Here is a 14,930-nt window from a genome sequence, read left to right on the forward strand (position 1 = left end):
CACTGCTCCAGCTAACAGTTCTACAGAAGAAAGTTTATGTTGTGCAGATTTTAGAATTAACTACTTACCGATCTTTTTCTTTTAATTTCTACCCCCACTCTGCACCCCATACTTTCTTTTCTGATCTGCAACGTGGCCTTCTCTGAAGATGTTCCAGTGGATTTGATCGCCATCGGCAGGACTGGGTGGACAGCGGATGCCCCGAAGAGGTACACATGTGCTTTATTATGACAAGATTGTTGGGACCAAGCTGTCCTGTATTGTTGCTGCAACTTAATGAAAATGGTATCTAATTTAATAAAAAGGGCCATCAGTTACTGAGCCCTTATATGTACCAGATGTTGGGTTTAACTCGACATGTATTATCTCAATTTATTCTTATACCCATCCTATGAGGTCAGAGCTGTTATTGCCTCCATAGGACCAAGAGGAGAAGAGGGAAGGGTGAGGGGAGATGTTGGGGAAGGGGGTGGAGAGAGAGTGTCTGGAATTAGGTGTGTGACTCAGCAATAGTAGAACCAGGACTTAAGTCTCTGTGAGCAAAGGGCAGTTCTCTTAAACATTCGCTGCTTTTTGAGATCTAGGAAGCCATTGTTCATCTTTTTCGCTCAAATAACAAAATCATTGGAATGGGGGGAAAGATTGATTGCAGCAAATTGGCATGATAGAAGAAGGTAGACATGGTCTAACATGGAAACAGTTAAGTCCCAGGCAAACATGATGGAGACAATGATGCAAAGAAGTGATTCAAGCAAGTAAATAAAATTGCAGAATGGATTTTAACCTATTTACAATTTTTTAGTGAATTGCATTTACACTGTCATTTCAGAGTCACATAAAAATATCCTATAAAATTCAGAAAGAAAAGTATTTGTTTCTTCTCCCTTTGTTAAGTTTTAGGGTTTGAATTTTGAATAAAAACCATTATAACTTTTCTCATTTAGTAAAGTAAACCATGTCAAAGAGCTATTTTCAGAACTCTTAGGCAATCCTAGTTACTAGAGCCTTTATTTTTAATTTAGTTTTTATTTATGATGCCTCATAACTATCTTGAAAAATACGTCTTTCAGGATATTCTTGAACATTAAGTACAGTATTGCCGATGCAGCTTTAATCAACTTTTTGACAGTTGTTTGGGGGGAATTACAGTGATAAATACTCATTTATTTCATGTCACTTATTTAACAACAGTAGTTCAAAAAGAAAATATATTGATAGAGTCATAGTTGTGTTTTCAGGTTGATGTTTCCTTCTTGTAATCACAGTTACCTCAGTTAAAAATGTTGAAATTGAATACCTGTGTAAAGATCAAGAGGGTGATTCAGACATCATCATTTTCTTGCTTTACTGTGGGCCCACCATGAAACATAAGCTATAGAGAAGAATCCGTCATATTCTAAGGCCTCCTAAAGATATTTGTGGGGAATTTAATCATGTCCTATGGCCTGTGCTAAGCACTAAAATTACAAAGAATTTTTTTAAAAATTACCCTCTCTTCCTAAGGAGCTCAGAATCTAGTACATTCTATAATATTCAGTGTTTCCTTTTTATTCTGTAAGTAAATCGTCAACATTACTTGCTTTATGGTGAGCAATTCTACCCTTCTGTTACAGGTAACTAAACAAGGTCACCAAGTCCAGTCCATTTTCTGTGCCTAAAACCAGTGTTAAATTTTCCTTCTGCTCTTGTGAGATGAATTTATTCAATAAGCACAAATCCTAATATGAGCATTTATTATGTACTGCTCTAAGCACTGCTAATGTAAAAGTGTGAGAAATGTGTGTAGCAGGGGAGACAGACACTTAACAAAGGACAGCACTTAGAAAACCACTCAGGCAAAGAACTCTAAGTGCATGGTCTTGTTAAGTAGGACAAGGGAACATTTGCTTGGGGAGATGATATTTAACATGACTTCTGAAGGGTAACTGAAGGTAAGAAGAGTGGTGAGAGATGAGACTGGTGAGGTAAACAGGGCCCTAAATGTAACATTGAAGGAGTTTGGGCCTTATCTTAAAGGCAAGAGAAAGCTATCTGGAGGGTTTTAATTAAGGGGGTGACACGATCCAAATGACTTTTTGGAAGAATGGATACATTGTATATTACACTGTCTTAATTACTATAGCTTCCTAAGAAATATTGTTGTTTATAGAACAAACCTCTTTACTTTTTCATCTTCACAAGCGTTTTAACAACTTTGGGGCTTTTGTTCTTCATATAAATTTTAGACTCAACTTACAAGATCTGTAATCAATCAATCAGTCAATCAATCTTGTCAATATTCTTACTGAATTTACATTGGATTTTGAATTATATCACATTTCTGAATTATGGAAATTTTATTTTTTACTTTATTTTTTAAATTTTATTATTTTTTTAATAGATCTTTATTGGAGTATAATTGCTTCACAATACTGTGTTAGTTTCTGTTGTACAACAAAGTGAATCAGCCATATGCATACATATATCTCCATATCCCCTCCCTCTTGAGCCTCACCGAGCTGATTTCCCTGGGCTATGCTGCTGCTTCCCACTAGCTATCTATTTTACATTTGGTAGTGTGTATATGTCCATGCCACTCTCTCACTTCGTCCCAGCTTCCCCCTCCCACCCCATGTCCTCAAGTCTATTCTCTATGTCTACGTCTTTATTCTTGCCCTGCCACTAGGTTCATCAGTACCATTTTTTTTTTTTTTTAGATTCCATATACATGCGTTAACGGTATTTGTTTTTCTCTTTCTGACTTACTTCAGTCTGTATGAAAGACTCTAGGTCCATCCACCTCACTACAAATAACTCAATTTTGTTTCTTACGGCTGAGTAATATTCCATTGTATATATGTGCCACATCTTCTTTAATCCATTCATCTGTCAAAGGACACTTAGGTTGCTTCCATGTCCTAGCTATTGTAAATAGTGCTGCAATGAACATTGTGGTACATGACTCTTTTTGAATTATGGTTTTCTCAGGGTATATGCCCAGTAGTGGGATGGCTGGGTCATATGGTAGTTCTATTTTTAGTTTTTTAAGGAACCTCCATACTGTTGTCCATAGTGGTTGCATCAATTTACATTCCCACCAACAGTGCAGGAGGGTTCCCTTTTCACCATACCCTTACCAGCATTTATTGTTTCTAGATTTTTTGATAATGGCCATTCTGAGTTTTGATTTGCATTTCTCCAATAATTAGTGATGTTGAGCATCTTTTCACGTGCCTCTTGGCCATCTATATGTCTTCTTTGCTGAAATGTCTATTTAGGTCTTCCGCCCATTTTTTAATTGGATTGTTTGTTTTTTTGAGACTGAGCCCCATGAGTTGTTTGTATATTTTGGAGATTAATCCTTTGTCTGTTGTTTCATTTGCAAATATTTTCTCCCATTTTGAGGGTTGTCTTTTCATCTTGTTTATGATTTCCTTTGCTGTGCAAAACCTTTGAAGTTTCATTAGGTCCCATTTGTTTATTTTTATTTTTATTTTCATTACTCTAGGAGGTGGGTCAAAAAAGATCTTGCTGTGGTTTATGTCAAAGAATGTTTTTCCTATGTTTTCCTCTAAGAGTTTTATAGTGTCTGGTCTTACATTTAGGTCTTTAATCCATTTGGAGTTTATTTTTGTGTAAGGTGTTAGGGAGTGTTCTAATTTCATTCTTTTACATGTAGCTGTCCAGTTTTCCCAAAACCACTTATTGAAGAGACTGTCTTTTCTCCGTTTTAAATTTCATCTTTTTATTTTTGATTTCTTACCTAATTGAATTGTCAGAGGTCACGTTCTATATGATACTGATTCTTTAAAATTGGTTGAAACTTTTAATGGAATAGCGAATGAGTAATTTGTACAAATGATCTACATGTGCTCAATAAGGATGTGTGTCTTCTTATTACTTGGGTATGAAGTTTGATAAATGGGTTCTAGGTATTTCCACCATAAGCTTCTTTACTATAAACATCTTTGCCACAAGCATTTTTGCTGCATAAGTAATTGGCCATAAGACAATTTTGCCGTAAAAGATAAAACAACGAAAAATAAAAGAGAGACGTTAGAAAGGACATAATTAAACATAAAAAATGAATAACAAAATTAAAAAGACTTCATTGCAAAATACAAAATATCTGAATACATTCAATGTGTGTGTAGACTCATGACAATACTGTGCAAATAACTAACTTTATTCTGTGGGTTGTACCTAAGCACTTGCCTTCCAAGTCTTTTGTTCATCATATTACATTCTTTTGTTGTTTATTGATTTGTCTCCTTGTTCAGCATCCCAATGTTATTTTCACTAAAATTTCTTCCTTCTTTAAGAAAGGTATTAATTTCCAAGTACTGGGTTGCATGTTTATAACTGAGCTTTGTACTGTGTTGTGAAAGTCTCTGCACTGTTTGTTCTTAGCATTTTGTCACATGTCCATTGACAGACATTACAAAGTTCTGTGGGAAACATGGTTTCACTTCTGTGCCTTCAAGGCCCTCGGCCTCTTTCTCCTCCCATGTAGTGTGTTTCAAAAGAAGAAACCAACTCTTGGGGCAGATCATCACCATCTGTCATGATTTTTGTATTGTGTATATTAAACCAAACCATCAGCCAGGTATTTTATCTTTTATGGCAAAATTGCCAATTAGTTATGTGGCAAAAATATTTTCAGCAAAAATGCATGTGACAAAGATATTTACAGCAAAGAAGATTATGGTGAAAATTCCGGACATGTGATAAATATACTATTCAGTCAGACTGTCTTCATTCTCTTTATTTTTACCTTCTGAGCTCTTTGGAGAATAGGACCTTCTCATCATTTCCTTGTATCTTTTAACCTCTCCTTTATATCATCTATTTTCTTATTTCTCTATGCTGTATCCTGGGGGATTCCTTCAGATCTATTTGCCAGTTTATTAATTCTCTCTTCCTTTCGTTTAATCTGCTGTTAAACCTGTCCATTAAGGTAGTAATTCCACAAATATATTTTTCATTTCTAAAATTTAAATCTTTATTAAATCTGCGGGCCTCTCACTGCTGTGGCCCCTCCCGTTGTGGAGCACAGGCTCCAGATGCGCAGGCTCAGCGGCCATGGCTCACGGGCCCAGCCGCTCCACGGCACGTGGGATCCTCCCGGACCGGGGCACAAACCCGTGTCCCCTGCATCGGCAGGCGGACTCTCAACCACTGTGCCACCAGGGAAGCCCCGCCAAGTCATTTTTATAGTCTGTGATACTACTTCATTTTTAAATTTTATTTTTCATTTCTTTAAATATTTCATATATAATTTTTATATATTCCATATTTGATGCCCCTACTATGTAAAAGGTTTTGCTAGTCTAATTATGTTGTTCTTTGTTTTTGCTGGCTCTTTGTCAGACTACTCTTTCTCTTTCTGTGTTTCTCGGTCCTTTAATTAGAAGTGCATTTGTTTGATCTGATTCCATGGGAATCCCTAGCATGTAAATAGGTGATGCTTTCACCAAAGAAGTTTTGATGATGGGAACCTGAGGGCTTTAGGGGACACCATGTGTTCCTGCCTTAATATGGGGAGGAGAGGTTTGGATTTATCTCCCTCATCTACTGCTGGTAGAAGGCTTGATCTCCTTTGGGCATAATTAATTTTTGACATTTTTACCCTCAGCACAAACTGTGTGTTTTTACTTTGCCTAATGTATGTTGCTCCTACTTTCTTTATAGCACACAGCTTTTGCTTTATTCTGTTTTGTGGGAGAGGCAAAAGAAAGGCCCCCTCAGAGATTTTCTTTACTTCCCGAAAATCCTAGTAATGCTTTAAAATTCGTGTTTTATCCCGAATCCACTTGTATTGTGACAGGAGGACCGTTTAAGGTCTGTAGTCTGCCTTTACTGCCATAAGCAAAACAAGTTCGGGATTTTAGCTTAAACATTACAGTGATTAATAATAATGTTTTTGAGAATAGAACCACAGGAGGAGAATAATGTGTGACAAGTTCCATCTTAGACTTACTGAGCCTGAGATGTCTGTGATATCCACATGCATGTAAGCCAATAGATAAATATTTGGGCCTAAAATTCAAGAGAAGAATGTAGACTGAAGATAGAGATTTATGCATAATTAACATAAAGATGTTAATTGAAATCATAGGTATGGAGGAGATTGCTAGTGACGGTGCATATAGAGAAAAGACAGGCCAGGAAAGATGCCTAAGAACCACCAACACTTAAGGGACAGAAAGAAATGGAGATGGAGTTGTTAGACAGGTATCAGAAAACTGATGAGCGTGTGTCACAGAATCCAAGATTAGAAAGTGGGCAGACTGTGCCTAATGCTAATGAGATAGCAAGAGTGTACATGGAAGATTTAGTAGATAAGGAGATATTTAAAAACATTGGTATGAGAGTTTCAATTAAGTTGGATTGGGTAAAAACAAGTTTGTGGGAGTCTGAGAAGCCCCAGGCTGATCAGTCTTTCTGGAATTCTGACTGAATGGAAGGAAAAGCAGGATGATGTTTGGGTGCATGTGGAGAAGAATGAAGACAGAGTTTTTAAAATAAGATTGGACATGCTTGAGTATGTTTAAGTGCTGCCGATAACAAGGCAGGAGGGAATTAGAGATGAAATATTGAAGAGCAAGGAGGGGGTCAGATGAGCAGGTTCACAATACCTGAGAAGGCGGGCTGAGCTGGGCCAGAGTAGAGATTGAGAGAACAGCTGTACACCGTAGACCCCATCCATCCTAACAGGAGGAAGGACAGGTCAGTTCAGGTTCAAGTAAGGATGGTGATTTGTAAATAAATTTAAAGAATTCTTGCTGATGACTCTTATCAAAGAAATAAAAAATGAGCCCAAGGATAAAATTGGTAGAAGCATTATGGAATGGCAATTCTAAGTAGAGTGGAGAGGGTTTGAAATTGATACTGAGGATAATTTGAGAGGAGATTAGCGAAGCAGGGCAGTATTGCCAGGCAGCACAGAAGGCCCCCCGCTGGGCATGCAGGAAGTAAGTTTGTGGAGCTCCCAGTGGGAGGCTATAGGATTGTCCTCCAGCTCAGGCATGGAAAAGGCAGAGTTTTTACTATATTCAGTACTGCAGATTTTCTAAGAAGGTGGTGTGGAAAAAAGAAAAAGGCAACATGCTTAAAGGTACTGAAAAGAGAGGTTGAAGTGATGGAAGAAAGGAGACTAATGGGAGAAAATCATTGTGCTTGGGCTTTCTACATAATCACAGGATAAGAAGTATGTGAGTGAACAGCTACATGGATAGACTGAAAATAGGATAACTGAATTTATGATTTCAGAACTAAAGCATTCCCAACCACAGGGAAGGTCCAGGGTATGGGGATGATAACTAAAGTGGAGTCAAGCAAGAGATCATGAGATCACTGAGCTGAGAAGATGCAGGAACTAAAGTTGGGGAATTGAATGGGCCACTAGGATGTTGAAGGAGGGAATAAGCTGTATCATATTTACTTAGTGACAAGGAAGCCATCTTTGGAGCTCTTCCTGAGCCAGCAGTATGGTGAATTGTACTTCACTAATGACAAGAGAAGTTTAAGAAAGGTGTTTATTCAATAATAATTTTCCAATGTGGGTAAGTACCAGCCATGTACAGAATAGTTATCTTCTACTCAAGGCCCACCAGAGGGATGGAGTCCTTTGAAGCACACAGAGGTAGGGAGAAACGCCAACTTCTAAACCATGAAAGTTTGCATGTTGGAGATTGTTACTGGTAAATGTCATATTATTTATTCTTGTGGGCTATAAATGAACAATACAATCTGCACCTTTTCCTCATGTAGCTCGGCTAAGGAGAAGATAGACTAAGTGATTACCTGAGTGCTGTTCAATCCTTTGCTTGGGTGGTTTTGAATATTTCCTAAAGGAAAACAAAATTTTAATTTTAAATATCCATTCATCCTGTGGTGGATTATTTTTCAAACAATAAAGTAGAATGGAGCAGTTACCACATTTTTAAAATTCAGCATTACCAATTTCATGCGAATGGAACACATTCTCTCTTCACACACCTAAGCATGTTTTAAACCTTATCTTTATGCACGTGTTTTTCTTCTAGTGTGAACGTTTCCCATCATGTCTTTTATAAATATACTGATATAAAATTTAGGTTAAGATAAGCAGTAATATGAAAGGTTAACAGCAGAAATGGTGGAATCCAAATATCTAAAGATGGAAATGCTTTCTAACATCCAATTGTTTTCTCTTGTCTATTTTATATACGTTAGTAAAATCTATAACTATAGTCCTGTACAAAAATACTGCATTCCTCACCTTTATTTGAGAGGCTTTTGTGCTTTACAGCCCAACTTCTTTGATATAATTTTAAAACATATGTATGATCACTCAAATTGTCTTCCCCTTTGTTTCTCTTATCAGTCAAAAGAGAAGCTCTGTGACACCACAGAGCCAGTGGAACGTACTACTCAAACCACCACCATACGAGCCACGAGCACACAATTCAGGGTCCTGACGACCACCAGAAGAGCAGCAACACCCCGGCTGCCCACCAGCCTGCCCACAGAAGGTGCCCTGGAGATACTGTTGCTTTATTACTGGAGGAGGGAAAACTCACTGTGTTGACATGCACTGGAGAAGCTCTCCAGGGAGAGAGTTATTCTTTGGCAAACTGGATTTCGTAGGGATGTCTAAAAGGGAAAAGACAAAATTATTATGGAATAAAAATATGTGCTGGGTTCTTGTTAATGTATGGATGGCTTTTATTGAGATGTAGTCTTTCAGAGTGATCCTGGCTACTAGTCCTCCTCAGAAAAGAAATAAAGACTTCCTTTCATATTGCTAAACTTTGTAATAACGGCAATCAACATTTTAGTCACAGGATAGAAAGGCAAAATGCACAGAAAATGTCCATTGATTTTGGATTCTGAACACTAGGTAATCCGACTTATATGCAATTCTATTAATATTTGCCTGGATACAGTCAATAAAATATGCTGGTCTATAACCTGTAGAGAGGCACTGTGTATGACACAGAAATTGTACTTGAAAAACATTTCCTTTACCAGGAAAGGCAAAAATACTAAAGAACATTAATGCATGAGCACAACTCATTGGGGGAAGAAGGTATATTAGCCTAAATTTGTTAACCATCGATTCTGAAAGGTACCACTAGGGAGAAATGTGAGACCGCTTGGCCAAGAGTAAGCTCTAAGGGGGAAAACATGGTCTTATTTGTTTACGTTCATAAACCTTGCTTTCATTTAAATAAGATATTAAATTAAACTTGAATCTTTTCATTGAAATTTAATTGGATATTAAAAGTTAACTGGAATAAAGTGATAAAGTGAGGTGGAGGATAGCTAGCTGCTAAATATATTTTATTGCTTTTAAAAGCAATGTTATATTTTAATCCATCTTACTGTGGGTTGTTATATAGCCTGAGAAAAGTATTTTTGTAATTTGAATCCTATCCTTTAGAATGAAATATACCCCTGAAATATAAAAAAAGCACATTCTACATTTTGTTCACATAGGACAAGATCTTTTTGTATATGATTTTGGTCATATTTGTTAGCAATAAGTAAGCATTTAACTTTTGAAGTTGAATTTGTAAATACAGACAAATATTTACTATTCCAATTAAGTTGGAATTTTCTTGATTTTGATTTTTAAAATAAAGACTGTAGAGTCTAATTACAATGTCATTTTAGAAAATTAAAATGAATGTATTTTAAGTTAAAATTACAACAGTGTACTTTTCTCACAGCTCTTAAGAGTCATATAATAATTTACTGAAGTCTCCATCTTGCAATTTCAGTAAGAAAGTTTAGTATTACATCATATAACCTGCGACCTGCTCCCACTGCCATAGAAATTTACTCAGTAAAATATCAAAAGCTATTCCTGTTATAGTGAAGGCATTAGTGGACAATTACTGGTCTTAAGACTTGTGCACCTTAAAATTTTTTCTGTTATAACTTTGACTTTTCTCTTCCAGATGATACCAAGATAGCTCTACATCTAAAAGATAATGGAGGTAGGAACTGATTTTTTTCTTTTATAAAAGTTTTTAGATACTAATCTATTTCATCTATTTAAATATGGAAGGGACTTGTGGACTTCTAAATATAGAGTAAGGTTATATTTCTTTCCGTGTTGGTATGTAACATAGGAAGAATTCAGCGGTTGGCTTGAAAAGTCAAATTGTTTCAATAGTGGAATAAAATTCTAATCTTTGTATTTGCCTGTAAAACTGCAAGACACCAATGACCAATTGTAAAGTGAAGATTTATCCACACATCTTGCTGTGCCTTGTCGCTGTCGTCCTAGGTTTATCAGTTGCACATGTGACTATCAAGGCTTTGAAAGACATTGACTAAAAATTTAAAAATAGTCCTTTTCCTATTAAATTATGTTACTTCATATTTATATGTGCAGCTCTGTCATAGAATGCTGGATTTCATAAAAGAGATGTGTTATTAGTAATTGTTTATTCAGCTCAGGAAGGGGGTTTCCTCTTCTTCGCAGCATCTCTTATGTAAACGTGGGTACACTGTGACACTGACCTAGACACAATTTCACTTTTGCAGCCCCAGATGAAATCCTAAGTCAGAATCCAATATATACATTGTTAGGGATGTTTTTCTCTATAACTGTAGAGAATAGTTCCTAAATTACTCAGTCTAGGTCAAGTAACAATTACTTCTGTGTTTTCTTAGGTTACTATATATGTATATCTATATCTTTAGATCAGTCCACTTAAAAGAGAAGCTGCTTAGCCTCTTCATATATATCATTATTACATCGTTTGTCCTTGTCTTGCTTCTGTAGCAAAGTGTTTTATTTCATTAATTTCTTATTCATTATTGTATTAATGCAGTAAGTGGATAGCTTAACAGATGACCATTTGCCACATATACACGCTAGAAATAAAATCTTGGTGTTTGAAGGGACTTTAGCAATCCCCTAGTTCAAAATTTCTCAGAGCAGGATGTTAGTGAACCTAAGTCCTCATGTTGGGGTTACCTCATTTTGAGAGAGGGTATATAGTATGAGATGAATGAAATGGAGGAGGGGTACCCAGAGGCTTCTGTTGTATTTGTTACATTTAATTCTTAACATGGGTAGTGGTTACATGTGTGTTTGTTATATTATTCTCCTGCTGTCTTTTCTTTTTTTTTCTTTAATATGACTAAAATATTCCATAATGCTAACAGAAAGAACAAAGGATTCATGTGATCAAATAGGTATGAGATACTCTGGGTGAAAGAAAATGAAAGAGATTTATTTTCTGGAAAACTGTTTAAAACTTTTACTGTTCGTTCGTGAATTCATTCATTTATTCCTGCCTAGTGCCTGCTAATTGCAAGGGATTGTTACATGCTTGCTGCTATGGTAGTGAAAAAGGTTTAGACAAATTCCCTGCTTTCAGAGAGCATAGATTCTAAAGAAATTTCAAGATGGTAATAAAGATTTAGTACCTGGCATTTCTCTGCTATTTGGGCATAAAAACTTTTTACAAATAGCATCTCAATGACTTAATGTTTTGTGGAATACATTTTGCAAAATAGTTTTCTAGAATATTACCAACTATCTCAAGGAAAATCCCTAGTTTTGTTTAATGCAGCAAGGAATCATTTTGAAGATTTTCTTAACGCAGTGCATTAAAACTATCTTATGATGCTGAGACATCAAGTTAAGTAAATTCCAAGATTGAAATGGAGGACGTTTCCTCTTTTCTGTCATACTAGAAAAGTTGACTGTTGGATTTTCAGGTGATATTTAGATCATTAATATGCATCAGGTACCCATCAGAATTCCAAACTATCACAATAAGACTTAAACATGTCTATACATTGGAACTCTTTTCACAGCTAGGTTTGTTTATAAAGCACTTTTCCTAAAAGTGCAGTTAGAGCAGACCAACCTGACCAGTGTCAAGACAAATGTTCCCGTCGAAGAGTACTTAAGGGATATCATACATTACTTTTTACAGCAACTTTATTAAGATAACCTGCTGTCATTGCTTTTTATTTTATGGAATATGGAGATGTAGGAAGGATTGCCAATTTAAATCCAACTTCGTTCGTTAATTAAAACGAATTCTGTTGAAAACAGAATTCAGCATCGTTCTCCTCCTCCCCCCTCCAGCTTAACATTTTTGCAAGATTGAGGTAATAATGAAAAAGCATGCCTAATTTACATGTTTTCTCACATTTATTGAGAATTCTTTTCAATGCAAGCTAAGACATTTTTATAAATTGCTATGTATGATTGCAAAGAAACTCAGCACATTTTCTTTCTCGATTTAACTGGCTGTTCTTAAAACCATTTTAATTTAGAGGTCTGTATTTTCTAGAAAAGAGGGTGACATTTTTCAAAGCAGTCATTGTGTAGCTAGACTCTGCCTTTACATACATCATCTTCTTTAGATATTGGATTACCTGGGCTCTGAGTCTTCCTGGGATATTTCTTTGAGTTAAAGTAGTTGATTTTCTTAGTGGAATCCATAGCTGACATGATTATATATTCACTTTCCAGGAGATTTTCCTTCACCTTTGATATGAAAACATAAAATACTTCTGTGCAGCTGGACACCAAAGAAACACGACAGGGATTCTCATTCACAGGACGCAAACTGAGTTCCAGTCTGCTAAATCACTCTTGATAAATCTCAGTTGTGCATTGTGTTTCCTGCTACATTTAGATTAGGTCTAGGTAGAGCCTCTGCAAATTTCAAGCTAGTCATTTGATTGGAGAGGTTTTATTAGCCTTCAGAGTTGAATGAAAATTCTAGGCTCTGTAAACAGTTTGGAGAAAAGAAACTGAAAAAATCTAAAAAAAGAGAATGATTCCTAAGGAGTGCAGGTCCCCTTAGTAAGATATAGCATTGATTTACCATGGTAAATGGCTGAATACAAAAACTCAGCAGAACTAATATAAAGATAGCATTTTATCTCCAACTGAAATATTCCTACTCGCATGTTTATAATATTAAGTTTCGAGTAATACAGATGTCTAATTAAGTATCATTTCTGCTCCCTTATTTATGTGAAGGACTGGAGAGGAGGAGGAGGAAGTAGGAGGAAGAAATGAAGGATGAGAAGGAGGGGGGGAGGAGGGGGGAAGAAAAGAGAAAAGAAGATGAAAGACACTCTTTCCTATGTTCCAAGCACAGTTCCAAATGCTGTACGTATATTAACTCATTTAATTCACACAATACCCCTGTAATTGGTCCTATTTGTATTTCCATTTTATAGCTGAGGAAACGAAGGTACAGAAAAGTAAGTTTACCTGGCTGGTACGTGGCAGAGCTGGGATGTGAATTTATTTAGTCTGGATGTGGATGTGAGGATGTGTGGATGTGAGGATGTCTGGATGTGAGGTCCCTGGCGGCCTCACAGCATGGCTGCTCCCTTGCAGTTGAGGCCTCTTAGAAGCTTCACAGGGGAGATGCCGCTGTAAGGAGTTTTACTCACACCTACTATAACTGATTATACTTAGAAGTATTTGGAAATGAAATTTCCTCTTCCCGTGTAATTATGCATTAGTTTCCATTTTAACGTTTCTTTGAAAAACAGTGCATTCATTCTCCTGTGTCATTGAGAAGTGTCTGAAGCACTCGCATGTGTTCTGCTAACTACAGGGCTACTCTGTGTTTATGATCAAAAACTAAATTCTTTCAACCTTCTATGTTTCTCGAGAAATTCAAGTTTAATTCTCCATTAAGGGGTTCCTAGAAAGTATTCTTTAAATATATGTATTTCTGTGGATAATTGTTATAAGCACTTAAAACTACACCTTCCTTGGGTTTTCAAATTCTGGCAAAAGCTTTTTTAAGAGTCGCATTTTTAAGGAATTACCTAGCTATATATTTTAGCAGTACAGCTATTGAATGCCTTCTTTGGCATTTAATTAGTTGCTTCCAAATGACACTCACCAACTAAATAGAAATGTGAATGTCTTCAAGATGCAAACTGGATAAAATTATATTTAGGGCTGGCTGAAAAAGGTTTGCAAGTTGAATCAATGGCAAAGTCTTTTAATTGAGAAATGAAATCTTCAACCAGATTCAGCTCAATTTAGCAAATCGAGTTGTACCATTCTGCTGCACTGCAGATGTTAAAATTATTTCAAGCTCTAAAATCCTGTGATTGATTTTATTATTTAAAATTTGTTGACTGAGATGTATCAGAGTACCAAAAACTGCATTCTCTCTTGGTTCCTCTGAAGGTTCTTTCCTTTGATAAAATTAAGTTTCTTTTAAAAATATATTTGAATGTAAGTTCTTAATTGCTAATGATATTTAAGTATTGACACTCCAGACAGAATTGTTGTGTCATGCAGGTGGCACTGTGTTTGTCATTTCTTCTTATTGCTAGGAAGTCTACTAAACTTGGATTCTGAAAGGCTGCGTGCTTGAGTTGGAAGTTGGGGTTTTCATCGAAGGGATGCTGAAATAACTACGTTAAGCAGTTTGCAGAACATGATTAAGTTAATTCTGGGGTACGAATCTGCAAAGGGATTGATTTCAAAGAGCTAATACAGAAATACTTTGAATGAACTACAGAATGGCCTAAATTCTGATTCTGTTGTATTTAGATTTCTATTTCTGAACATATAAGACTTTTCATCCAAAGATAAAATGTTAGAACATTATTCTGACTTATTCACTAGACTACCTCTAAGGTTGTATTTTTTTACCTAGTCTGTAGCAACTGATCAAGTGTCTAGTGTTTCATTTATCATTCAGTCAAATTATTTTTTGACTTTACTACATAAATCATTAAAGTAACATATCTTTCACTCGTTTCCCTACCTTCCCTTGCTATTTTTTTTCATCTACTTCTTTCCCATAGATCACAGTCTTGTAAGCAAAGGGAAACTGTTATTACCTTTTGACAGACTATTGAATATCTATCACTTTCTGTTTCTGAAACTATAAAGTATCTTGGCATTTGGTTTTATCTTTTGCTCTGGCTACTTTTCATGATAGCACTAA

At 36.0% G+C, this 14,930-nt stretch overlaps 1 protein-coding gene across 3 annotated transcripts in view; it reads left to right on the top strand.

Annotated features, from left to right (window-relative positions):
* PLXDC2 (plexin domain containing 2) overlaps nucleotides 1-14,930 on the top strand; it is a 417,308-nt gene that overhangs the window by 344,982 nt on the left and 57,396 nt on the right. For all 3 annotated transcript variants that reach the window (XM_079915193.1, XM_079915195.1, XM_079915194.1), the window contains 3 exons: nucleotides 149-209; nucleotides 8,348-8,495; nucleotides 9,927-9,965. In XM_079915193.1, coding sequence (XP_079771319.1) covers nucleotides 149-209; nucleotides 8,348-8,495; nucleotides 9,927-9,965 — 248 coding nt within the window. The remainder of the gene's footprint in view (nucleotides 1-148; nucleotides 210-8,347; nucleotides 8,496-9,926; nucleotides 9,966-14,930) is intronic.

The sequence above is a fragment of the Stenella coeruleoalba genome, assembly GCF_951394435.1.
Source record: "Stenella coeruleoalba genome assembly, chromosome: 2".
Classification (NCBI taxonomy): domain Eukaryota; kingdom Metazoa; phylum Chordata; class Mammalia; order Artiodactyla; family Delphinidae; genus Stenella; species Stenella coeruleoalba.